The sequence below is a fragment of the Pelophylax lessonae genome, assembly GCF_965119305.1.
Source record: "Pelophylax lessonae genome assembly, chromosome: 6".
Classification (NCBI taxonomy): Eukaryota; Metazoa; Chordata; class Amphibia; order Anura; family Ranidae; genus Pelophylax; species Pelophylax lessonae.
Genome location: NC_138773.1, coordinates 329,647,452 through 329,675,415, shown reverse-complemented (window position 1 = coordinate 329,675,415; position 27,964 = coordinate 329,647,452). Strand labels below are relative to the sequence as shown.

At 46.7% G+C, this 27,964-nt stretch overlaps 1 protein-coding gene across 1 annotated transcript in view; it reads right to left on the bottom strand.

The window, feature by feature from the left end:
• The window catches only part of MUC13 (mucin 13, cell surface associated), a gene marked incomplete at its 5' end in the record, with an annotated part of 84,478 nt that overhangs the window by 55,097 nt on the left and 1,417 nt on the right, over positions 1–27,964 (bottom strand). The window contains one exon of the mRNA XM_082261810.1: positions 10,617–10,973. Coding sequence (XP_082117936.1) covers positions 10,617–10,973 — 357 coding nt within the window. The remainder of the gene's footprint in view (positions 1–10,616; positions 10,974–27,964) is intronic.

Genomic DNA, 27,964 nt, shown 5'->3' with positions numbered 1-27,964 from the left:
AATTCATTTCCTGACACACATCTCCAACATTTCACACTCCGACACACATCTCCAACAATATACACTCCAACACACATCTCCAATATTTCACACTCCGGCACACATCTCCAACATTTCACACTCCGGCACACATCTCCAACACTTCACACTCCGACACACATCTCCAACATTTCACATTCCGACACACATCTCCAACATTTCACACTCCACACACATCTCCAACATTTCACACTCCAGGACTAATCTCCAACAATTCACACTCCAACACACATCTCCAACATTTCACACTCCGACACACATCTCCAACATTTCACACTCCGACACACATCTCCAGCATTTCACACTCCAACACACATCTCCAACAATTCACACTCCAACACACATCTCCAACATTTCACACTCCAACACACATCTCCAACATTTCACACTCCAACAAACATCTCCAACAATTCACACTCCCGCACACATCTCCAACAATTCACACTCCAACACACATCTCCAACACTTCACACTCCGACACACATCTCCAACATTTCACACTCCGAAACACATCTCCAACATTTCACACTCCGACACACATCTCCAACATTTCACACTCCGACACACATCTCCAACATTTTACACTCCGACACACATCTCCAACATTTCACACTCCGACACACATCTCCAACATTTCACACTCCGACACACTTCTCCAACATTTCACACTCCGACACACATCTCCAACATTTCACACTCCGAAACACATCTCCAACATTTCACACTCCGACACACATCTCCAACATTTTACACTCCGACACACATCTCCAACATTTCACACTCCGACACACATCTCCAACATTTCACACTCCGACACACATCTCCAACATTTCACACTCCGACACACATCTCCAACATTTCACACTCCGACACACATCTCCAACAATTCACACTCCGACACACATCTCCAACAATTCACACTCCTACACATATCTCCAACATTTCACACTCTGACACACATCTCCAACATTTCACACTCCCGCACACATCTCCAACAATTCACACCCCGACACACATCTCCAACAATTAACACTCCGATACACATCTCCAACATTTCAAACTCCAACACACATCTCCAACAATTCACACTCTGACACACATCTCCAACAATTCACTTCTCCGCACACATCTCCAACATTTCACACTCCGACACACATCTCCAACAATTCACACTCTGACACACATCTCCAACAATTCACACTCCAACACACATCTCCAACATTTCACACTCCCGCACACATCTCCAACATTTCACACTCCGACACACATCTCCAACATTTCACACTCCCGCACACATCTCCAACAATTAACACTCCGGCACACATCTCCAACATTTCACACTCCGACACACATCTCCAACAATTAACACTCCAGGACACATCTCCAACAATTAACACTCCGGCACACATCTCCAACATTTCACACTCCGACACACATCTCCAACATTTCACACTCCGACACACATCTCCAACAATTAACACTCCGACACACATCTCCAACAATTCACACTCCGACACACATCTCCAACAATTCACAGCCCGACACACATCTCCAACATTTCACACTCCCGCACACATCTCCAACATTTCACACTCCCGCACACATCTCTAACAAAGTACACCCGACACACATCTCCAACAATTAACACTCCGACACACATCTCCAACAATTAACACTTTGGCACACATCTCCAACAATTCACACTCCAACACACATCTCCAACATTTCACACTCCAACACACATCTCCAACAATATACACCCAACACACATCTCCAACATTTCACACTCCAGGACACATCTCCAACAATTCACTCCACCGACACAGATCCCCAGCAATTCACACCCCAGGACACATCTCCAGCAATTCACACCCCAGCACACATCTCCAGCAATTCACACCCCAGGACACATCTCCAGCAATTCACACCCAGCACACATCTCCAGCAATTCACACCCCAGCACGCATCTCCAACAATTTTTCCCCAGTACAGATCTCCAGCAATTCACTCAATGTGCATTTTTTTCTCAGGATCCCACCCCCCTCATCTTCTAGTAGCGGTCTAATCAACTCCTAGTCATATCCCCTCATAATCCCCTGTAAGGAGGGGGGCAGTGTGTACAGGAAAGGGGGGGTTGTAGCATTAAAGAGGGGCAATGTGTGCAGGAAGGGGGATGTAATGTTAAAGGTGGGGAAGTTTTTGCAGGAAGAGGGGGGTTAAATGGGGGAAGTGTGTACAGAAAGGGGGATGTAGTGCTAAAGGGGTGCATTGTGTGCTGGAAGGCAGGAATGTAGCATTAAAGGGGGGTGTGGGGGAAGGTGGATGTAGGTTTAAAGGGGGGGGGGGCATTATGTGCAGGAAGGGGCGTGTATCATTAAAAAAGGGGCAGTGTGTACAGGAAGGGAGGTGTAGCATCGTTAAAGGGGAGCAGTGTGTGCAGGGAGGGGTAGTAGCATTAAAGGTGGGGAAGTTTGTGCAGGAAGAGGGGAGTGAAAGGTTGAAGAGGGGCAGTGTGTACAGGAAGAGGGGTGTAGCATTAAAAGAGGCAGTGTGTGCAGGGAGATGGAGTGAAAGGCTAAAAGGGGGCAGTGTGTGCAGGAAGAAGGGGGGTGGAGCATTATAGGGGGCCAATGTGTACAGGCAGGGGGGTGTAGTGTTAACTACTTAAGCCCCGGAAGATTTTACCCCCTTCCTGACCAGGGGGTATTTTGCGATTCGGCACTGCGTGACTTTAACGGACAATTGCGCCGTCGTGCGACGCTGTTCCTAAACTAATTTGATGTCCTTTTTTTCCCACAAACAGAGCTTTCTTTTGGTGGTATTTGATCACCTGTGCGCTTTTTTGATCATGCGCTATAAACAAAAACAGAGTGTCAATTTTGCAAAAATAACAATATTTTTCACAATTTTTTATATGAAATTCCCCCCAAAAAAATGTAAAAATCAAATTTTTTTAACATTTTAGGCCAATTTGTTTTATGCTACATATTTTTGGTAAAAAAAAAATCGCAATAAGTGGATTTTGATTGGTTTTCGCAAAAGTTATTGCATTTACCAACTAAGGGAAAGATTTTTGTCATTTTTGTTGTTTTTTTTTTAACGAGTAATGGCGGCAATCTGCAATTTTTTTTGTGGGACTGGGACATTGTGGCGGACAGATCGGACCCTTGACTGACATTTTTGACACTTTTGGGGTTATCAGTGACATTACTACAGTAATCAGTGCTATACATATGCACTGTTACTGTAAAATGACACTGACAGTGAAGGGGTTAACTTTATTGGAGAGGTAGAGGTTAAGTGTGTCCTAGGGGCGTGCTTCTAGCTGTGATTGGCTGTGGCTTGAGGTGTAGGAACAGTGATCAACGGTCCTACATAGTAGAACCGTGTGATCTCCATTCTAACACAGGGGAGAATGACAGGCGGCTTTGTTTACATTAGCCGCCTGCCTTTCTCTCGCTCTAACGGACGATCGTGAGTGCCGGCGGACAACGGGTCCGCCGGGCACACGCGCTGGGGGTCCGTGAGCGAGCGGGAGCGCGCCTCCGGCGGTGCGTGCTTGCTCCCCAGAGCCTCACAGGCTAGTGACGTACCCATACGTCACTTTGCCTGTGAGGGGCTGACCGCCGCAGTATATGTACTTGCAGCGGTCGGCAAGTGGTTAAAGGGGGGCAGTGTGTACAGGAAGGGGGCAGTGTGTGCAGGAAGGGGGGAGTGTAGTGTTAAAGGGGGACAATGTGTACAAGATGGGGGGCAAAGCGTTAAAGGGGGGCAGTGTGTACAGGAAGGGGGGTGTAGCATTAAAGGAGGGAAATGTGTAGAGGAAGGGGGGGTGTAGCATTAAAGGGGGCAGTGTGTACAAGAAGGGGGTGTAGGGTTAAAGGGGGGCAGTGTGTACAGGAAGGGGGCAATGTGTACAGGAAGGGGGTGTAGCATTAAAGGGGGACAATGTGTACAGGAAGGGGGTGTAGCATTAAAGGGGGACAATGTGTACAGGAAGGGGGGCTGTAGTGTCAAAGGGGGCAGTGTGTACAGGAAGGGGGGGGCGTAGCGTTAAAGGGGGCAGTGTGTAAAGGAAGGGGGATGTAGGGCTAAAGGGGGGCAGTGTGTAAAAGAAGGGTGGTGTAGCGTTAAAGAGGGGCAGTGTGTACAGGAGGAGAGGTGTAACATTAAAGGGAGGCAATGTGTGAAGGGGGCCGTAGTGTTTAATGGGGGCAGTGTGTACAGGAAGGGGGGTGTAGCATTGTTAAAGGGGGCAGTGTGTGCAGGAAAGGGGAGTGAAAGGTTAAAGGGGGGCAGTGCGTACAGGATGGGGGGTGTTGTGTTAAAGGGGGGCAGTGTGTACAGGATGGGGGCGGTAGCATTTAATGGGAGCAGTGTGTACAGGAAGGGGGTGTAGCATTGTTAAAGGGGGCAGTGTGTGCAAGAAAGACAGTGTAGCATTAAAGGGGGGCAGTGTGTGCAGGAAGGGGGCAGTGTGTGCAGGAAGGTGGTGTAGCATTAAAGGGGGGGCAGTGTGTACAGGAAGGTGTAGGATTAAAGGGGGAAAGGGGGGCATTGTGTGCAGGAAGGGGGGTAGTGTGTACAGTTTTCTTCTTTTTTGGGGGGGGGGGGTGCAAGTGACTGGTCTTGCTTAGGGTGCAAAATAGACTTGCACCGGTCCTGTATACTGTACACCTAACAATGTATCTACACTGCATCCTCAATGACGTAGAAACATAAGATCCCCTGAGATCTATTTCATTAAAATATTATCTTTTAACCACCTCTTTCCCAGGCCTATTCTGACACTTCCCCCCAGAAGGGGGTGCCCATACGTCCTCTGGTTGAAGGGGTTATCCGGGGGCCATGGCTGCAGCTGCAATCATAACTCCAGAATCGCTTTTTTTTTTTTTGGGTGATGATGTACAATATATAAGTAATCCTAGCTGCTAAAAAGCCAATCTTGGTTTGATTGGATGCTTTTGAAGAGTAAGTAAAGCTTCCCCTGTAACTTGTACCTATAGCAGGGGCGGCCCGTCCATCGGGGGTGCAGGGGTGCCGCCCCCCCCCCCCTCTATCCATGCGCCCGGCCACCTAATCTACATGCAGGGCGCCAGATGCATGGATTCCAATGGGGTTTTTTTTTTTAAGCACGTGATTACAGCCAGAGGCTTAGGCTTCAAAAAAAGGGCGGGCTCGGGGCGCACTTGATCACCCATAATGTTAACCCCTTCCCTGCCAGTCTTATTAATACAGTGACAGTGCATATTTTTAGCACTGATTACTGTAGTAATGTCACTGGTCCCCCCAAAAGTGTCAAACATGTCAGTTAGGGATCTGATCTGTCCGCCGCAATGTTTCAGTCCCGTAAAAAATCGCAGATCGCCGCCATTACTTATAAAAAAAAACAATAAAAATGACATAAATCTTTCCCGTAGTTTGTAGATGCGATAACTTTTGCGCAATCCAATCAAAATACGCTTATTGCTATTTGTTTTTTATACCAAAAATATGTAGCAGAAAACAAATTGGCCTAAAATGTTAAAAAAATTAGATTTTTTAATTTTTTTTGGGAATGTTATATAGCAGAATGTGAAATATATATATATATATATATATATTTTTTTTTTTTTCAGAATTGTCTCTGTTTTTGGCACACAAAATAAAAATCGCACAGGTGATCAAATACCACCAAAAGAAAGATCTTTTCGTGGGAAAAAAAGGACATGAGTTTTATTTGGGTACAGCGTTGCACGACCGCTCAATTGCCTGTTAAAGTAACGCAGTGCCGAATCGCAAAATGTGGCCTGGTCATTAAGGGGGTAAATTTTCCGGTCCAGAAGTGGGTAAGGGCAGAGAAAAGATCTAATAGAAAATAAAATTATTTTTAAAGAGCCCCCAACTCATGCACAAAGGTGAACACATACATAGGTCACGCACACATATGTACATATGTAAACGATGTTCACACCACGAATATGAGATATCGCCACCAATGTAATATAATAGCAGGAGCAATAATTCTGACCTCCTGCGTAACTCTAATCTGGTAACCCGTGCAGGCTTGTAAAACGCTGCCTATAAATAGTTTTTAGTGCGATAGTTTGGCGCCATTCCACGAACTTGTGACGTGTTAGATGTCTATTTACTCGACATAACATCATCTTTTATATTTTACCACACAATTGGCTATTATAATTTTGTTTTTGTGCGTTAAAGTTCACTAAAGTGTACTTTTCCTAAATTTGGCTCACTAAACGCTAAATTGTTTACACAACAGAAGTTCCTGTTTAATGCTATATGTGTGTCAAAATCAAAAATATGAAAATCTCTTTGATTTGAAATGTTGGAATTTATGAGCCCAAAAAATTGGAGAGCGTGAAAGTACTGTGGATGCCAAGATTACGTTCATTTGTGTTCCTAGCAGTAGGTGGCGCCAGAGTCCTTATAAACGATAATCACTGCAACATAATAAATAACTTGCAGTTTGCAACAATTTCACCCATAATTTCCCTATCACAGTTTCTCTGCACAATTAATAGTTTATAAAGTCCACTGTTTTTAAAAGATACAGAGGGCCCTATAAACTATCAGTGGTGCGCAATTATACAGTATCTCACATTATTGGCACATTAGTATAAATGTAACAACCGGCACTATTACAGTATCACACAGAAGTAAGTACACCCCTCACATTTTTGTAAATATTTTTTTCTATCTTTTCATGTGACAACACTGAAGAAATGACACTTTGCTACAATGTAAAGTAGTGAGTGCACAGCTTGTATAACAGTGTAAATTTGCTGTCCCCTCAAAATAACTCAACACACAGCCATTAATGTCTAAACCGCTGGCAACAAAAGTCAGTACACCCCTAAGTGACAATCTCCAAATTGGTCCCCAAGTGTCAATATTTTGTGTGGCCGCCATTATTTTCCAGCACTGCCTTAACCCTCTTGGGCATGGAGTTCACCAGAGCTTCACAGGTTGTCACTGGAGTCCTCTTCCCCTCCTCCATGATGACATCACAGAGCTGGTGGATGTTAGAGACCTTGCGCTCCTCCACCTTCTGTTTGAGGATCCCCACAGATGCTCAATAGGGTTTAGGTCTGGAGAAACGCTTGGCCAGTCCATCACCTTTACCCTCAGCTTCTTTAGCAAGGCAGTGGTCATCTTGGAGGTGTTTGGGGTCGTTATGTTGGAATACTGCCCTGTCCCCCAGTCTCTGAAGGGAGGGGATCATGCTCTGCTTCAGTATGTCACAGTACATGTTGGCATTCATGGTTCCCTCAATGATCTGTGGCTCCCCAGTGCCGGCAGCACTCATGCAGCCCCAGACCATGACACTCCCACCACCATGCTTGACTGTAGGTAAGACACACTTGTCTTTTTACTCCTCACCTGGTTGCCCGCCACACACGCTAGTTGAAACCATCTGAACCAAATAAGTTTATCTTGGTCTCATCAGAGCACAGGAGATGGTTCCAGTAATCCATGTCCTTAGTCTGCTTGTCTTCAGCAAACTGTTTGCAGGCTTTCTTGTGCATCATCTTTAAAAGAGGCTTCCTTCTGGGATGACAGCCATGCAGACCAATTTGATGCAGTGTGTGGCGTATGGTCTGAGCACTGACAGGCTGACCCCCCACCCCTTCAACCTCTGCAGCAATGCTGGCAGCACTCATACGTCTATTTCCCAAAGACAACCTCTGGATATGACGCTGAGCACAGCACTCAGCTTCTTTGGTCGACCATGGCGAGGCCTGTTCTGAGTGGAACCTGTCCTGTAAAACCACTGTATGGTCTTGGCCACCGTGCTGCAGCTCAGTTTCAGGGTCTTGGCAATCTTCTTATAGCCTAGGCCATCTTTATGTAGAGCAACAATTCTTTTTTTCAGATCCTCAGAGAGTTCTTTGCCATGAGGTGCCATGTTGAACTTCCAGTGACAAGTATGAGAGAGTGAGAGCGATAACACCAAATATAACACACCTTCCCCCCATTCAAACCAGAGACCTTGTAACACTAACGAGTCACATGACACCTGGGAGGGAAAATGGCTAATTGGGCCCAATTTGGACATTGTCACTTAGGGGTGTACTGACTTTAGTTGCCAGCGGGTTAGACATTAATGGCTGTGTGTTGAGTTATTTTGAGGGGACAGCAAATTTACACTGTTATACAAGCTGTACACTCACTACTTTACATTGTAGCAAAGTGTCATTTCTTCAGTGTTGTCACATGAAAAGATAGAAAAAAATATTTACAGAAATGTGAGGGGTGTACTTACTTCTGTGAGATACTGTAATAGTGCCGGTTGTTACATTTATACTAATGTGCCAAATAAATAACGAATCGCAATGCGAGTGCCTGCAGGAAGCTGCGATAACATCAGAAATAAAAAAATCCCTCTTTGCCACATTTTGCATAAATGTTGCAGTTTGCATTCCATGCGATTAAAAAGATTTCATAGATTTTGGGCGTACAGAATAAGCGCATTCATGTGCCCAGCAGAAGGTCCAAACAAACTAAAATCACTGCAACATTGTAGATCGTTTGTTACAATTTTTTTTGCGACACTTTTACACATAATTTCTGACTCTGCGTCAAGAAAAAGGAAATCATAACAGATTGGATGATATAAATTCATTTCATTAACAAATGGGAAAAACAAAACCTTAAAATGTTGTTTCTGATTGGTTCTCAAAACTCAGCCATTAACAAACATTATACAGATGACTAAACTCTGCTCTGAAAGTGGCCCTTTGCAAAGTTCGCAATGCGATCTGCGAATCAATCTGGGGGTGCCATTAACTTTACATTGACACCCCCAGTCATTTGCAGATCTTAGTGTGAACAACTGTGCGATTCTGGTGCGATGTGGGAACCGGCACTGATTCGCAAGATTCCCGCATCGCACCAATGTGAACCAGGACTTTGAATGGATGAAAATCACCCCAGATGAAGGCAAAAAATGCCCCCAAAACGTGACACATAAGTCATTCTATCAAATGAATACACCTTTTAATGAAAACCTTGCCTGACCCTTCTGCTTGGAGTTGAGTGCTTCCTCTAGTGATTTTCTAGCTCTTAATTGGTCATGGGTCACCTCTGGAGCTCCTTGAGTCCTGGGTCACCTCCGGAGCTCAGTTAGTCCTGGGTCACCTCTGGAGTTCAGTGAGTCCTGGGCCACCTCTGGAGCTCAGTGAGTCCTAGGCCACTTCTGGAGCACAGTGAGTCCTTGGCAACCTCTGGAGCACAGTGAGTCCTGGGCCACCTCTGGAGCACAGTGAGTCCTGGGCCACCTCTGAAACACAGTGAGTTCTAGGCCACCTCTGGAGTACAGTGAGTCCTGGGCCACCTCTGGAGCTCAGTGAGTTCTGGGTCATCTCTGGAGTTCAGTGAGTTCTGGGTCACCTTTTGAGCTCAGTGACTCTTAGGTCACCTATGGAGTTCAGTGAGTCCCAGGCCACCTCTGGAGTTTAGTGAGTCCACGGTCACCTCTGGAGCTTAGTAAATCCTGGGTCACCTCTGGAGCTCAGTGAATCTTAGGTCACCGCTGGAGCTCATTGAGTCCCCGGCCACCTCTGAAACTCAGTGAGTCCTGGGTCACCTCTGGAGCTCAGTGAGTCTGGGATCACCTTTGGAGTTTAGTGAGACCTGGACCACTTCTTAAGCTCAGGGATTCCTGGGTCACCTCTAAAGCTTATTGAGTCCTTGGTCACTTTTGGAGCTCAGCGAGTCCTTGGCCACCTCTGGAGCTTAGTGAGTCCTGGGACACCTATGGAGCCCAGCAAATCCTTGGTCACCTCTGGAGCTCATTGAGTTCTGGGTCACTTCTGGAGCTCAGTGAGTCCTGGGTCCCCTCTGGAGCTCAGCGAGTCCTGGGTCACCTCTGGAGCTCAGCGAGTCCTGGGTCACCTCTTGAGCTCAGTGAGTCCTGGGTCACCTCTGGAGCTTAGCGAGTCCTGGGTCACCTCTGGAACTCAGAGAGTCCTGGGTCACCTCTAGAGCTCAGAGAGTCCTGGGTTACCTCTGGAGCGCAGCCAGTCCTGGGTCACCTCTAGAGCTCAGCGAGTCCTGGGTCACCTCTGGAGCTTAGCAAGTCCTGGGTCACCTCTAGAGCTCAGCAAGTCCTGGGTCACCTCTGGAGCTTAGCAAGTCCTGGGTCCCCTCTGGAGCTCAGCCAGTCCTGGGTCACTTCTGGAGCTTAGTGAGTCCTGGGTCACCTCTGGAGCTCAGCGAGTCCTGGGTCACCTCTGGAGCTCAGTGTGTCCTGGGTCACCTCTGGAGCTCAGCGAGTCCTGGGTCACCTCTGGAGCTTAGTGAGTCCTGGGTCACCTCTGGAGCTCAGCGAGTCCTGGGTCACCTCTGGAGCTCAGCGAGTCCTGGTTCACCTCTGGAGCTCAGTGTGTCCTGGGTCACTTCTGGAGCTTAGCGAATTCTGGGTCACCTCTGGAGCTTAGCGAGTCCTTGGTCACCTCTGGAGCTCAGCGAGTCCTGGGTCACCTCTGGAGCCTAACGAGTCCTGGGTCACAATAATCTCAATAAGCTCTACCTGGAAAAGAGAAATAAAGACAACCCAAGTCTTTTATACTCACTGGCTGTTGTTGTGGTCACTGCTGCCTCTGTGCTGTTTAGGATCGGTGTGGTAACATTTGGGTTGCTTGTGATTCCGGTATTGTTTGAGCTGCTTGTATCCTGAGTGCTGAGGCTGGTGGTGTCCTCCTCTGTTGTGTTTCCACTAAAACCCGGAGGTGTGGTCACAGTGCTGTTTGGAGGTATATTGCTTGGTGGGGCAGATGCAGATAGAGTGGTAGTGGTAGTGGATGTGGTGGCGGTATTTGATGTGGTGGCGGTAGTTGATGTGGTGGTGGTATTTGCATCAGATGTAGCAGGCAATGAGGTTACTGTAGAACCTTTATCGCTAGTGGCAGGTACAGGCACAATAGTGGTGGCTGGAACAAAAGACAAGAAATTTTAATGGAAAATTATGTTTATTTCCTCTTACCTATGTAGTCAGTCACACCGCCCTAGAGACCAGACCTGCTCATGTTCCCTACATTGGTGATCAGTGGGAAGAATGTCCCTTACATTGGTGGTCAGTGGGAAGAATGCTCCTTACATTGGTGGTCAGTGGGAAGAATGTCCCTTACATTGGTGGTCAGTGGGAATAATGCTCCTTACAGGTACCCAAAAAAGTAATTGGGGTCGGTGGTAGTCTATTTGAAAGGCAGAAATTGCTCAGGGAACCCCTCTCAACCCTTGGGGGAACTGTGGTTGGGAAAGGCTAACATCCAATCCCCTTTTAGTGTTGCCGTTGGCAGGAGCATTTCTTCATATCAAGGCGTTGTCCCTGTTTGCGTCAGCAGTGATAATAATAATGACCAGCATTGCCCTAGCCGCATCAGCCCCACCAACCTCACCATGTCTGCTTTTAGATTTGGGAGGACCCATCTTACCTCCTACATAAGCCAGTAAAAGTCCGCAGGTCGCACAGATGGACAGAATCCCCTTCATGGCTCCTCTCTGACTCCTCACTGAAAAATGATTCGACTTCCTGAGATTTTCATCTTTAAGCTTCGCTCGGGTCCAGAGTCCGCTCATTGACGTCAGATGCTAATTGGACTCCGGTTGATAATTAATGTCTGTGTATGGAGGAAGTATAGATTGTCTCTCCTGGGACAGGTGTGGCAGAGGTGAAGCAGATTGCAGACACACTCAGGCCCGCTGGTTTGTCAGTTGTTGGGTTTTAGGATTGTGGGATATGACTGGAATATCCCATAGCAACCAATGAAATTATCTGTTTTTATATTTATATTTTATATATTGCTACTTAAAATATATTACATAAAGCGGATGGAAAGTCAATGTTTACAGAGTTTAGAACGGCAGTAAGATCTATAATAGATGACGATTCTATGAAGATGAATGATGAATATCCAATATTGTATCCTCATCTACCTGACGCATCCTATGTAATTAGTGGAGCAGCAGTGTCACTTCTGCAGTTGGCCTCCTGCTCTCTACTCTGAGGTCAGATAATTACTGTGAAAGAGCTGTTCTTTAGCTTGGCTGTCAGTGTGACATCCTGGCCCTGAATAGTGCAGGAGAGGCTTCTATCCCAGCTGGCCCCACCACCACAGCTCCTGAGGCCTGACCCCACGTGGACCGATTACTAACTGTGGCATCCACAGTAGAGATAGACCGATTATCGGCAAGGCCAATATATCAGTGGCCGATATGCACTTTCCCCGATATATCGGTATCGGCCTCGGAACTGGCCAATATTGCCAATATTTTTGTGACATCATTCTGCCTTCTTAGGCCGCCTCCCTCACCTTGGATAGCCTCGCCTGGAGTCAGAACTAGTCTCACGGGAGTGTATCACAGCCATACACCCACCCACAGCAGCCCGGTGCCAGCCAGCCACCCACATCCACAGGCCCTGTACCAGCCAGCCACCCACAGGCACTGCACCAGCGAGCCAGCAAGCCACATCCACAGGCCCTGTACCAGCCAGCCACAGGCCCTGTACCAGCCAGCCAGCCACCCACAGGCCCTGTACCAGCCAGCCACAGGCCCTGTACCAGCCAGCCAGCCACCTACAGGCACTGTACCAGCGAGCCAGCCAGCCAGCCACTCATAGACCCTGTACCTGCCAGCCACAGGCACTGTACCAGCCAGCCACCCACAGGCACTGTACCAGCCAGCCACAGGCCTTGTACCAGCCAGCCATCCATCCACTGCCCCTTTGCCAGCCACCCACCCACCCACCACGGGGTGCCAGCCAGCCACCACAGGGTGCCAGACAGCCAGCCAACCACCACAGGGTGCCAGACAGCCAGCCACCCACAGACAGGGTGCCAGAAAGCCAGCCACCCACAGGCCCTGTACCAGCCAGCCACAGCCACTGTACCAGCCAGCCGCCCACAGGCCCTGTACCAGCCAGCCACCCACAGCCCCTGTGCCAGCCTACCACCTACCACAGGGTGCCAGCCAGCCCGCCACCCACCACAGGGTGCCAGCCAGCCATCCACCACAGGGTGCCAGCCAGCCACCCACCACAGGGTGCCAGCAAACCAGCCACCCACCACAGGGTGCCAGCAAGCCAGCCACCCACCACGGGGTACCAGACAGACAGCCACCAACCACAGCAGTGGCGGCCCATGCATAGGGGGCGCCAGGGCGCCGCCCCCCCCCCCCACCCCTAAAAAAAAAGAAAAAAAAAAGAACAAATAAAGTTTTGAAAAAAAAAAAATTGTGTTCACTGGTACACCGGCCTATGTGGTGGCTATGGGGGGGGTGGGGTTTACGACCCAGAAGAGGTGCCGATTGGCTGCCTTCTGGGGGCGTAACCTGGGCGCAAGTCATTGCGCTAGGACACCCCCCACTTTCCTGATATCCTGGCTGTGATTGGTCCAGTCTACAGCCTGGACCAATCATCATCCAGGACATCCCATGGCCCCATGCTGACCCCGCTGACGTCGCATGCGTCAGTCACGCTGCCGCACCAACTGGAGTGGACACTGGACTGGACGCGGTGGACGGACGGTCACGGCGGGAGTGACGGCGGCACCGGCATTGCAGAGAGCGGAGCGGAGACCGGAGAAGAGGAGAGGGAGAAGCCGCCGTGACTCACAGGGCTCCAGCCTCCAGGTAAGTGCACTGCTCTGTCGGGCACGCACGCATAGCTCTGCATTGGGGCCGGGGGACATGTATACTTGTGGTCACTGGAGGCATGCATGCATAGCTCTGCATTGGGGACATGTATACTTGTGGTCACTGCACTGGAGGCACGCACGCATAGCTCTGCATTGGGGGACATGTATACTTGTGTCCACTGCACTGGAGGCACGCACGCATAGCTCTGCATTGGGGGACATGTATACTGGTCACTGCACTGGAGGCACGCACGCATAGCTCTGCATTGGGGACATGTATACTGGTCACTGCATTGGGGACATGTATGCTGGTCACTACATTGAAAGGGGGCATTTATACTGGTCACTATATTGAAGGGGGCATGTACTGTGGGGTTTGTGCTAGGGGCCTGTACTGTGGGGTTTATGCTAGAGGGCCTGTACTGTGGGGTTTGTGCTTGAGTTGTTTGTGCGGGGTTTGTGCTTGAGGGGTTTGTGCTGGGGGGGGGGGGGGTCTGTACTGTGGGGTTTGTGCCACTCTCAGTCCATGTATCCCATAATAGGGTGTCTCTCACATTATATCCCATAATAGGGCCCCTTTTCCCTATTATGGGATATACTAGTACTGATGGACCCCTTAATATGTGATATATTGGGAGAATTGGTTCACGCAAGCAAAATACAGGGGACAAAATGGGTGGAGTCTATAAGGGGTGGGGCTTCTGAGAAATGGGATGGGTCAAAATGGAAGGGCGGGGTCTTGCACCCCCCATCTTAAAATTTCACCAGCCGCCACTGAACCACAGGGTGCCAGACAGCCAGCCATCCACCACAGGGAGCCAGCCAGCCATCCACCACAGGGTGCCAGCAAGCCAGCCACCCACCACAGGGTGCCAGACAGCCAGCCATCCACCACAGGGTGCCAGCAAGCCAGCCACCCACCACAGGGTGCCAGACAGCCAGCCATTAAGCAGTAAACAAAAATTAACATGTTCAGTACCAGATTTGTGTCAAAAATTGTCTTTATTTTTCAAAACTTTAAAGGTAGAAAATATCGGCCCATATCCGCTGATACCGATATGCAATGGCCAAAATATCGGTATCGGCCCTGAAAAAATCATATCAGTCTAGTCCTAATCCAGGGCCCTCGTTAGTCTTAGTCTGTGCTGGGACAAGATCATCCAGTGCCCAGAGCAAAGATGCCAATTTGCCCCCCCCCCCCATCATTATGTGCAAGCTTATGAGGAGAAGGGGGAGAGAGAGCACAGCCGGCACCACCTCCTAGCTCTCTCCTCCTCTCCTTGCTGCTTCCAGCAGTGGGCTGACTGAAGTAGTGATGCCGCTGTCAGCCTTATAGTAAAAGAAACTTGCGGCACCCCAATCCCTACAATACACACGGCGTGCAGGGCAATTTCCCCTTTTGCCCACCCTTTGACCCAGCCCTGGTCCCAATATTTGCACTATTCTATCACATACAGCTCCCAGATACCGAGGAATTGCCTAATCCTGGCCATACTAGCAATGTAAACTGGATATTTATTCGATTCTGTCAGGTCCGGTGGGGCCTGTCTGCCTGCTCGGCCCATCTCCTTTATTTGTACAGTCGGCTGTACATCTGGTGCATGGAAAGTGTATTTCTAATGAGCGTAAAATTCTGTTCTGTAATAAGCTCGATTTCCTTTAGATTTACTTTCAGCTATGTAGTGAAGGGCCGGCCTGATTGCAAACGAATTGAAAGTGTTTCGTTTTGGCCTCATATTATACGATTTTGGTCAATTTAATGAAAAAAAATCTAAAGAAAATTGTATAATGTGTATCCAGATTTAGCCATGGATCAGTGCAGAAAGTTTGGAGTTTAGAGGGATACCCTTTATTTAACCGCTTCCCGACCAACGGCTGCACATTTACTGCGGCAGACTGGCTCTACTGCGCGAACCGACGTGACCCTATGGTGCTCAAGCGCTCCCGCCCCCCCCCCCCCCCCCCCCAATAGGCAGCAGGAATGCCGATCCACGGAGCCGGCAACCACGATTGCCACTGGGCACCCCGCGATCACTTCCCTGCTGAGAGAGAAGGACGGTCGGATGTTGTAAACACAGCTGACCGTTCTTCTCCCTGGAATGATCACAGAGCTCCTATGATCCTTCTATATAGGAACACATGTCTCTATGGTCATTTCACAAGTCCCTCCCCCATACGGTTAGAAAACACTCCCTTAGGCTCACACTTTGATTACCACTGTGTTAACCCCTTCCCTGCCAGTGTCATTATTACAGTAACAGTGCATATTTTTAGCACTGATTACTGTAGTAATGTCACTGGTACCCCCAAAAGTGTCAAAAATGTCAGTTAGGGGTCCGATCTGTCCGCCGCAATGTCGCATTCCCGCTAAAAATCGCAGATCGTCGCCATTACTAGTAAAAATAAATAAATAAATAAAAAATGACAGAAATCTTTCCAGTAGTTAGTAGACGCGATAACTTTTGCACAAACCAATCAAAATACGCTTATGTGATTTTCTTTTTTTTTTTTTTTTACCAAAAAATATGTAGCAGAATACAAATTGGCCTAAAATTTAAAATAAATTTTGATTTTTAATTTTCTTTTATTGGGAATGTTATATAGCAGAATGTGAAAAATATATATATTTTTTTTTTTTCAGAATTGTCGCTTTTTTTGTTTATAGCGCAAAAAATAAAAATCGCACAGGTGATCAAATACCACAAAAAGAAAGCTCTATTTATAGGAAAAAAGGCACATCAATTTTATTTAGGTACGACCGCGCAATTGTCTGTTAAAGTAACGCAGTGCCAAATCGCAGAAAATGGCCTGGTCATTAAGGGGGGCAAATCCTTGCAGTCCAGAAATGGTTAAAGGAGAAAATCTAAAGAAAATTGTATAATGTGTGTCCAGATTTAGCCATGGATTAGTGCAGAAAGTTTGGCGTTTAGAGGGATACTGTTTATTTAATAAAGATGTAAATTCCAAAAATCCTGCAACTTTAGTAACTTAAAGAGACCCTGTCACCAGACTTATCATTTCAGCTGCAATCTTCCCATAATATTTCTATGTGCATTGAATGTATTTTATTCTTGTTATTTTTCTGTAAACCTCCTTCCTGTGTAGACATCCAAAAGACCCAAGACTGCCGCTGGGTGCCGCCATCTTGGATACGACCCCCAACAAGATGTATCCAGGAGGCACTGACATGTTCTCTTTTATTCATACAAAAGAATAGAAGAAACCATAATCATTCATGAAATGCGTCACTCTGGTAAGGCTGCTGATGGTAAATGAAGGTTCCCCTCCAATGGAGGCCTAGAATGTGACATGAAGCATAAACGAATAGTTAGAATCTCAAAAGAAAAAACCTCCATGTCATTTTCTACCAGTTAAATCTTGTTTTTTTTTTTTTTTTTTTTTAACAACTTAAGCCCCGGAGGATTTGGCTGTTCAAAGACCAGGCCCTATTTTGCGATTCGGCACTGCGTGACTTTAATGGACAATTGCGCGGTCATGCGACGCTGTACCCAAACAAAATTGATGTCCTTTTTTCCCACAGAGCTTTCTTTTGGTGGTATTTGATCACCTGTGCGATTTTTACTTTTTGCGCTATAAACAAAAAAAGAGCGACAATTCTGAAAAAATAACAATATTTTTCACATTTTTTATATGAAATTCTCAACAAAAAAAAAAATGTAAAAGTCAAAATTTTTTAACATTTTTGGCCAATTTGTTTTCTGCTACATATGTTTGGTAAAAAAAAATCGCAATAAGCGTATTTTGATTGGTTTGCGCAAAAGTTATTGCGTTTACTAACTAAGGGAAAGAATTATGTCATTTTTATTGTTTATATTTACTAGTAATGGCGGCGATCTGCGATTTTTTTTGCGGGACTGCGACATTGTGGCGGACAGATCGGACCCTTGACTGACATTTTTGACACTTTTGGGGGGACCAGTGACATTACTACAGTAATCAGTGCTATACATATGCACTGTTACTGTAAAAATGACACTGGCAGGGAAGGGGTTAACTTTACTGGTGATCAAGGGGTTAAGTGTGTCCCTAGGGGTGTGATTCTAACTGTGGGGTGGCGTGGCTTGTGATGTAACCACAGAGACATATGATCCTACATAGCAGGATCATATAGTCTCTGTACTTACACCAGGGAGAATGACAGGCAGCTTTGTTTACATCAGCCGTCTGCCTTTCTCCCTCTCCTGCGGGAGATCGCGAGTGACCGGCGGATATCGGAGCCGCCGGTCACTCGCGCGGGGATGTCTGTGAATGAGCAAGGGCGCGCTCGCCCCCTACAGGCGGCTGAGCAAGTGACGTACACCTGCGTCACTTTGCACAGCAGCGGCTTCCTGCCGCAGTATATCTGCGGTGGGCGGTCTTTATGTGGTTAATTTAGAATTTAGAGTTAGAATCTCAAGCTACTGTCGGTGTAAATTGCCACCATCCCTTAAATTACAAATTTAAAGAAAGACATTTCTCCTCCGAAGTGGGATTTTAAAGGCAATTAGACAAAAAAGTAAAATAATTCACATTTATCGGGAAAAAAACAGATAAAAACAGGACCTCCATCGTGTCCACATTGACATGTAGAAACAAAAACAACACGATCATAGATACAGCAATACATAGGATTGATCACCCCTAGGAGCACAAAAGCCCCTAGTACAATAATAGTAGGACCACATGTGGAGGGAATATCCAACGCACTTCGAATAATAAGTGAACTTGCAGTTCTATTCTTCTTCAGGGATATTATCCCCACCACTGCAATACAATAGATAACACATATTTAATTTATCATATATTATTTAACAAATGGAGTCACCCCACCCCCATACAGAGTAGCACTACTACTGACCACAAGTTTGTCCATTTGGATATGGTCCCATAGGAGTCGTCCCCTGTATTTCACCCACACAACCAGGGAAAGGAAGTCAAATATGCCACCTCAAGGAAAAAAACTCCTCTATCTCTGCAGGACCATGGGAAAAGTTAGTTATGTTCCCATGAAAAAATGCACGGTGCCCTTAAAGAAGAGAAATATATATATATTAATTATATTAAAAAAGGCAAAAAGTAGCAAAGAGATGACAATAAGGAGAGTGGTGCCAGTTATTTGAAGACCTCCCATAAGGAAAAACATTGCAAAAAACAGGGAAGAAAGCATAAACGATACAACAGGAGCACCAAACCAAATGGTGAGGGACTCCAAATGGCTTCATTTTTTCATAATATACTGTAATTACATAAAGTATGCAAAGTGTTTCAGGAGACAAAAACATTCCCCCTTCATTGCTACATAACAAAAACTTAAAGTGGAAGTAAACCCATCTATTTAACAGTTTTAAAAAACAGTTACAGCCAGAAATGTAACACTCCTGTTGGTTGTGTTCTCAACCAAACCGTAAAACCATCCAAAGGCTGGTGTCATACCTGATCACATGTGCAGCATCATGGCAGTTGAAGATTACACAGAGGCCAAGATGGCAGCTTCCTTGGCTGAAAACAATAGGAGGGTTTACTTCCACTTTAAATATAGACAATATTAATGTAAACGTAAAGGGATAAATATCACTCTAAATGGGAAGGTGTGACGAAACCAGCTATTCGGACATATAACCTGTGTGGGGGTATGTGCTGGGGGACCATGGGAGTATTGTTGCTTTGGACTCGGAGGACTTCTCACATTGGGCGGCACAGTGGTGTAGTGGTTAGCACTTTCACCTAGCAGCAAGAGGTTCACTGGTTCAAATCCCAACCACGACACTACCTGCCTGGAGTTTGCATGTTCTCCCTGTGCCTGTGTGGGTTTCCTCCCACACTCCAAAGACATGCTGGTAGGTTAATTGGATCCTGTATAAAAAAAATTGTCCCTACTATGTATGAATGTGAGTTAGGGACCTTAGATTGTAAGCTCCTTGAGGGCAGGGACTGATGTGAATGTACAATGTATATGTAAAGCGCTGCATAAATTGACAGCGCTATATAAGTACCTGAAATAAATAAATAAATTGAGAGACTAAAGAGATGCTAATGATGTCTACTGTGGGGATGTGTACTGACACTTATAATAAGGTGTGTTGAAAATGGAGACGGGCAGTCTGAGAGCCGATGTCTTCTGCTTTCATCTGTTTAGAGGTGGTGTGTGTTCACACTTCTAGGAATGTGTATTCGGCTATGTTTTGGGCTTGTTGTTTGTTGAGTTAATTATGATAATGTTGCAGTCTCATTCACCTATTGTCTCTTTCCAGATGACCAAGGTATGTTGACTATGTTCTGTACGCAATTGCATTTGCATATGATAATAAAATCAAACACATGAGACTGTATATATTGGAAGTGAGTTGTTGAATAAAGGGTCTTTTGTTTTACCCTTCATCGAGCTTAGGCTGATGTTTGGGGGGGGGGGGAATTGAGGGGCCATAGGCACTGCATCACGTGAGATTCTGGAGACCTAAGACAGAAATACTTGGTCCAAGTATTGGGGATCTGTTACAGAAGGTAAGAGGTATGTACGCCTGTTTACACCCTATGTACATCTATGGATAAAAGGACAATTATTGCTTAGAAAAATGACAGTAATAAACAGCTGTTAACTCCAAAGAACAGAGTATTCAATAAAAAAATTGAAATAAACCCCAAAAAATGACCCATAGTATTATACGAACAAGTAAACACACTGTGGCATAAATATAATAAAACAACTGATGGTATTGATAAAGAAAACCACATTTGTTTATTTGTATTTCATGCAAAATCATTGTAACTATGACAATTACATTGTAGCTGTTTAACAGAATGGATTGTTCCAATGATTAGAATTACAATGTATTTCTATTTGTTTGTATTCCTGGTTTTGGGTTTAATAACACTTTAAACAAATTGTATTTCCTTTGTGGATACAATTAGGAGTTTTACTGTAAGTTTTCTTGTCCTCATGTTAATACTTTTGGTTATTTACTTATTAATTACTTAGTTTTATACATATTTGTTCTATGTTTTTGTATTACTTTTGAATAATTCGATTTTTAAACACACTTTTATTATTTTCTTTTTTATAGGGGATCTCCAGTTGCAGCATACACTTTCATTCTGTAACATCAGCATTGTAATAACAATACATTCAATATACAGTATGTGACAAAAGTGAGTACACCCCTGACATTGTGTTCAGTATAGTATAGTACAGTATATATATACACACACATTATCTCACAAAAGTAAGTACACCCCTCACATTTTTGTAAATATTTTATTCTATCTTTTCATGTGACAACACTGAAGAAATGACACTTTGCTACAATGTAAAGTAGTGAGTGTACAGCTTGTATAACAGTGTAAATTTACTGTCCCCTCAAAATAACTCAACACACAGCCATTAATGTCTAAACCGCTGGCAACAAAAGTCAGTACACCCCTAAGTGACAATGTCCAAATTGGGCTCAAAGTGTCAATATTTTGTGTGGCCACCATTATTTCCCAGCACTGCCTTAACCCTCTTGGGCATGGAGTTCACCAGAGCTTCACAGGTTGCCACTGGAGTCCTCTTCCCCTCCTCCATGAGGACATCACAGAGCTGGTGGATGTTAGAGACCTTGCGCTCCTCCACCTTCTGTTTGAGGATGCCCCACAGATGCTCAATAGGGTTTAGGTCTGGAGACATGCTTGGGCAGTCCATCACCTTTACCCTCAACTTCTTTAGCAAGGCAGTGGTCATCTTGGAGGTGTTTGGGGTCGTTATGTTGGAATACTGCCCTGCCCCCCAGTCTCTGAAGGGAGGGGATCATGCTCTGCTTCAGTATGTCACAGTACATGTTGGCATTCATGGTTCCCTCAATTAGCATTTTATGTGACTTTTTAGCAAATTAATAAATTACTGCAATTTGGACATCGCCACCTATATTCTTGCCTTTTTTTAACCATCTTGTGCACTACTGTGGCGCTTTACACTCCAGCTGAGCACATTTCCCTTTTTTCTATATTTGTTTTTAGTTACTAGGCAAGAGCTATAACTAGCGATAAGGTAGGATGATGATGTGATAATTGTTTTCTCCTCATTGGCTGTTTAGCTGCTTTTTTAAACTGTAGCTCCCCAGTGCCGGCAGCACTCATGCAGCCCCAGACCATGACACTCCCACCACCATGCTTGACTGTAGGAAGACACACTTGTCTTTGTACTCCTCACCTGGTTGCCCCCACACACGCCTGACACCATCTGAACCAAATAAGTTTATCTTGGTCTCATCAGACCACAGGAGATGGTTCCAGTAATCCATGTCCTTAGTCTGCTTTGTCTTCAGCAAACTGTTTGCAGGCTTTCTTGTGCATCATCTTTAGAAGAGGCTTCCTTCTGGGACGACAGCCATGCAGACCAATTTGATACAGTGTGCGGGGAGTTGGGAGGGCACAATACAGGGGGAGTCAGGAGGGCACAGTACAGGGGGGAGTCGGGAGGGCACAGTACATGGGGAGTCAGGAAGGCACAGTACAGGGGGGAGTCGGGAGGGCACAGTACAGGGGGGAGTCGGGAGGGCACAGTACATGGGGAGTCAGGAGGGCACAATACAGGGGGGAGTCGGGAGGGCACAGTACAGGGGGAGTCAGGAGGGCACGGTACAGGGGGAGTCAGGAGGGCACAGTACAGGGGGAGTCAGAAGGGCACAGTACAGGGGTGAGTCAGAAGGGCACAGTACAGGGGGAGTCAGGAGGGCACAGTACAGGGGTGAGTCAGAAGGGCACATTACAGGGGGAGTCGGGAGGGCAAAGTACAGGAGATCAAGAGGGCACAGTACAGGGGGAGTCAGGAGGGAACAGTACAGGAGATCAGGAGGGCACAGTACAGGGGGAGTCAGAAGGGCACAGTACAGGAGATCAGGAGGGCACAGTACAGGGGGAGTCAGAAGGACACAGTACAGGGGGAGTCAGGAGGGCACAGTACAGGGGGAGTCAGGAGGGCACAGTACAGGGGGAGTCGGGAGGGCAAAGTACAGGAGATCAAGAGGGCACAGTACAGGGGGAGTCAGAAGGGCACAGTACAGAAGAAGTCAGGAGGGCACTGTACAGGGCGGTGTACTGTGGCCAACTACAAGGTATATGGAGCTTATACAGTATGTGGCCCATGATGTCAGCAAAGGGCCACATTTAAAATCCATTATACAGTATGTAATCATTTGGATAATCTGAAGACTTTCTAAAGGAAATGGTCAGAAAATGTCCTACAGGAGATGGTTAGAGACTGGAGTCATGATGTAGGAGACAGTCAGAGAATGGGGGGGACAGGAGACTGTTGGGGATCACTGCTATAAAGACCCGATCTGGCAGGTATCACCTCCTGTCAGCATCCCTCCTGTGCACAAAACATTCCTGTAAATCATTTCTCAGATAACATGTCCCTCAGTGGTTATTATATGGATGAAGTGGACTTCCTCCTGATGGCGGTCACCTCTGTATCCCCCGAGCTGCAGATTGATGTAAGTGGTTGGCTTGGTGGTGGATGGATCAATGATGGAAATCTATTGAGGAAGGGGGGGTTATTGTATAAAAAGGAAAACAATTTTCTGTCTCTGATATCCTGATATCTGTGATTGGAAATCAATGGCCTCCGGGGACTGATAATGTGATATCTTCAATGGTACATGGAAGGTCCCCGTAGATGGAGGACTCTGCATATAAAGAGATCTTCTATGTCTATATTCTTATTGATGATGTGATCTGGAGGGAAGAGATGGCGCCCCGCTGGATCTCATTCTTTAATTTTTAGGTCTGATGTTTGATGCTCCTCACTTGGGGTCATGAAAGGTTTGGAGGTTTTCAGAATCCAGGAATGTCATCATAAAAATCCAACATACCACGCCAACATGCCACCAACATGCCACCAACACGCCAACACATTTCAGAGGTTGTAAAGTTCCGTCTTCTTCAGGGCTAAATGTTTTAAGGAAAAGGAGGGGTACACTGACCATGACTGTATGGTTAGTAGTAATAAACAGGACTTGCCACCATGGCTAACAGAGGGGGAAATCAGGGAAAGGCTGGATAAACTTAACACAAACAAATCGCCAGGACCGGATGGCATACATCCGAGAGTACTCAAGGAACTCAGTAAAGTTATATCGAGACCACTGTTCCTGATCTTTGCTGACAGTATTAGGACAGGAGATGTACCAGGGGATTGGAAGAAAGCTAACGTGATTCCAATATCAAAAAAGGGCCAGAGGCATATCCCGGGAAATTATAGGCCTGTCAGTTTGACATCAGTAGTATGTAAACTTCTGGAGGGGATGATAAGGGACTATATTGTAGAGTTTGCTAAGGACAACAACATCATCAGCAGTAATCAGCACGGGTTTACAAATGGGCGTTCTTGTCAAACCAATCTCCTTACATTCTACGAGGAGGTGAGCTGTGAGCTAGATAGGGGGAGACCAGTGGATGTGGTGTACTTGGATTTCGCTAAGGCGTTTGATACAGTTCCCCACAAGCGCTTAATTTATAAAATAAGGTCTGCAGGTATCGACAGCAGGGTTTGCTCTTGGATACGGAACTGGCTAAAAAGGCGTGTCCAAAGGGTGGTAATAAACAGCGCATACTCAGACTGGTCTGAGGTGGTAAGCGGGGTCCCCCAAGGCTCAGTCCTGGGACCAACCTTGTTCAATTTATTCATAAACAACATTGAGGTCGGGATCAGTAGTTCGATATCAGTTTTTGCAGATGACACAAAATTGGGCAGGGCAATAACTTCACAACATGAAGCAGATATCCTGCAGAATGACCTGGACAAAATAACAGAGTGGGCAACGACATGGCAAATGAGGTTTAACGTGGAGAAGTGTAAGGTTTTGCACTTGGGGACTAAAAACATAAAAGCACAATACACGTTAGGAGGGGAGCCCTTGGGGGAATCAAAAATGGAGAAGGATCTGGGAGTATTGGTTGATGATAGATTAGGAAACAGCATGCAATGTCAAGCGGCAGCTTCCAAAGCCAACAGAATATTAGCATGCATAAAGAAAGGGATGCATTCCAGAGATAAGACTATAATCCTTCCACTTTATAAAACTCTGGTCCGACCGCATCTGGAGTATTCCGTCCAGTTCTGGTCGCCAGTCCTCAGGAGGGATGTGTTGGAGCTGGAGAGAGTCCAGAGAAGGGCAACTAAACTAATTAGGGGATTGGAGGACCTTGACTATGAAGAGCGTCTACAATCGCTCGATTTATTCTCCCTGGAGAAGAGACGTCTGAGGGGGGACATGATAGCAATTTATAAATATCTTAATGGGGATCCCAGCTTAGAAAAAAAGCTGTTCATTCGAAGGGATTGCATGAGGACTCGAGGGCATACAATGCGATTAGAGGAGAAGCGTTTTAACCTCAGGCAACGCGGGGGGTTCTTTACTGTTAGGGCAACAAGATTGTGGAATTCTCTACCACAAGAGGTGGTTTCTGCGGGTAGTATGGTGGCTTTCAAAAGACTCTTAGACTTACATCTCAAGGATCAGAACATTCAGGGGTATGGGAGATGATTACAGCCACACATGCCTACACAGGTTGAACTGGATGGACTATTGTCTTTATTCAACCTCACCTACTATGTAACTATGTAACTATGTAACTATGTTTTCCTCCAAAATTCACTGTTCTCCTCCTTCATCCTAACCGGCTCTTTGGGCCCCTATGAAGGGATTCTTTACAACCCCTGAAACACATTGGAATATATAAGGAGCAAAAAAAAGGAAGAATGAGAGAAGACAGCAGAGACCTTGTGATGGAGAATTTTATGAAGAATTGATGGAAGGAATCCATTGAAGGTTGGAGTGTAATAACATTCGATCAGGTTGAGGGCGACCATTTATATTATGTGTGAATACTCCATGCAGCTTCTTATGGAAGGTCTCACTCAGTGCCCTGGAATATCCTAATCCTACTTCTCCTCTGGGAAGTTCAGACCAGGTTGAGGTCAACCAGTGTCCAATGTGGGACCTCTAATATAACGGGTCACAGAGGAGGACAGACAGCCCTTATATTAGACAACAAAAGGGGGTAGTCCTTATAAAGAACCACAGAGGGGGCAGTTCTTGTAATGGACCATTAGGAAGGCAGTCCTTATAATAGATCACAGGGGGGCAGGCATGGTAATGGATCCCAGAGCGGGACAGGTGTGGTAATGGATCACAGACCGGGGCAGGTGTGATAATAGATCACAGAGGGGCCAACTATTTTAATGGATCACAGAGCGGGGCAGGCATGGTAATGGATCACATAGCGGGGCAGGTGTGGTATTGGATCACAAAGCAGGGTTGGCATGGTATTGGTTCACAAAGCGGGGCAGGTGTGGTAATGGATCACAGAGTGGGGCAGGCATGGTATTGGATCACAAAGCGGGGCAGGTGTGGTATTGGATCACAGAGCAGGGCAGGCGTGGTATTGGATCACAGAGCAGGGCAGGCGAGGTATTGAATCACAGAGGGGGGCAGGCATGGTATTGGATCACAGAGCGGGGCAGGCATGGTATTGGATCACAGAGCGAGGCAGGCATGGTATTGGATCTCAGAGCAGGGCAGGCATGGTATTGGATCACAAAGCGGGGCAGGTGTGGTAATGGATCACAAAGCAGGGCAGGCGTGGTATTGGATCACAGAGCAAGGCAGGCGTGGTATTGGATCACAAAGAGGGGCAGGTGTGGTAATGGATCACAGAGCGGGGCAGGCGTGGTATTGGATCACAAAGCGGGCAGGCGTGGTATTGGATCACAGAGCGGGGCAGGAGTGGCAATGGTTTACAGAGCTGAGCGGGCATGGTAATGGATCACAGAGCAGGGTAGGGTAGTAATGGATCATGGAGCTGGGCAGGGGTGGTATTGGATCACAGAGCAGGGCAGGCATGGTAATTGATCATGGAGCGGGGCAGGTGTGGTAATGGATCACAAAGCGGGGCAGGCATGGTAATGGATCACAGAGAAGGGCAGGCTTAGTAATGGATCACAGAGCGGGGCAGGTGTGGTAATGGATTACAGAGCAGGGCAGGCGTGGTAATGGATTGCGGAGCAGGGCAGGCGTGGTAATGGATCATGGAGCGGGGCAGGTGTGGTAATGGATCACAAAGCGGGGCAGGCATGGTAATGGATCACAGAGCAGGGCAGGCTTAGTAATGGATCACAGAGCGGGGCAGGTGTGGTAATGGATCATGGAGCGGGGCAGGTGTGGTAATGGATCACAGAGCCGGGCAGGCGTGGTAATGGATCACAGAGCGGGGCAGCCATGGTAATGGATCACAGAGCGGGGCAGTCATGGTAATGGATCACAGAGGGTTCAGTCTTTGTAGGACACGTACTGGGAGATATTTGTAAGTTCCCATTGCTGAGCCTTCCCTCACAATATAAGTCCCGCACATCTTCAGCACTTGCCCTGTTGCAGGACTGGAAGGAATTCAGTCATTCAGACTTCACTGGCTGCATGCTTGTTCAAGTTCAGAAACTCAAAGAAGCTGAAGACAGCCAGGCATGCAGCATTTCCAGAGCAGAGCAGCAGACTTCATCATGCGGCGCAGTAGCCAGACAGCTAGCATTTCCAGGACGAGGTCAGGATTGGCTCCAACCGTAGTATTTCTACTCGTATGGGGGTGAGGGGGGTAGTTTTAGAATGGGGGGTAGTTTTAGGATGGGGGTGAGGGGGGTAGTTTTAGAATAGGGGGGTAGTTTTAGAATTTGGGGTGAGGGGGTAGTTTTAGAATAGGGGGTGGTTTTAGAATTGGGGGGGGTAGTTTTAGAATGGGGGTGAGGGGGTAGTTTTAGAATTTGGGGTGAAGGGGTAGTTTTAGAATAGGGGGTGGTTTTAGAATTGGGGGGTAGTTTTAGAATGGGGGTGAGGGGGGTAGTTTTAGAATGGGGGAGGAATTTAGTTTTAGAATGGGGGGTGGTTTTACAATGGGGGGGGGGGTCAGGTAACATGGAGATGACGTGCTGCGATTTTCCTAGAAGGAAGGACTCTCCATGGCGGATGTCAGTCGGGGAAAATTGTGATTATCGCTTTTTTACTGGAAATTTGTGCGATTTTACGGATAAGTCAGAATATTTTCCCCGGGAATGGCGTCAGGAGATGTCAGGCGGAGCGCGGTTCCATCACTGACTTATCCAATCAGAAGGAAGCGTTGGGTGTGAATGACCCCCATAAAGCGACTTATCGGCGTCTGATGCAGAAGAAAGGACAAAGTTCGCTCTTATCGCTCCTCATCATTGTTATTGGATGCCGCAGGTTAACCCTTCCTGGGACAGCCAGACTCCTTCAGAG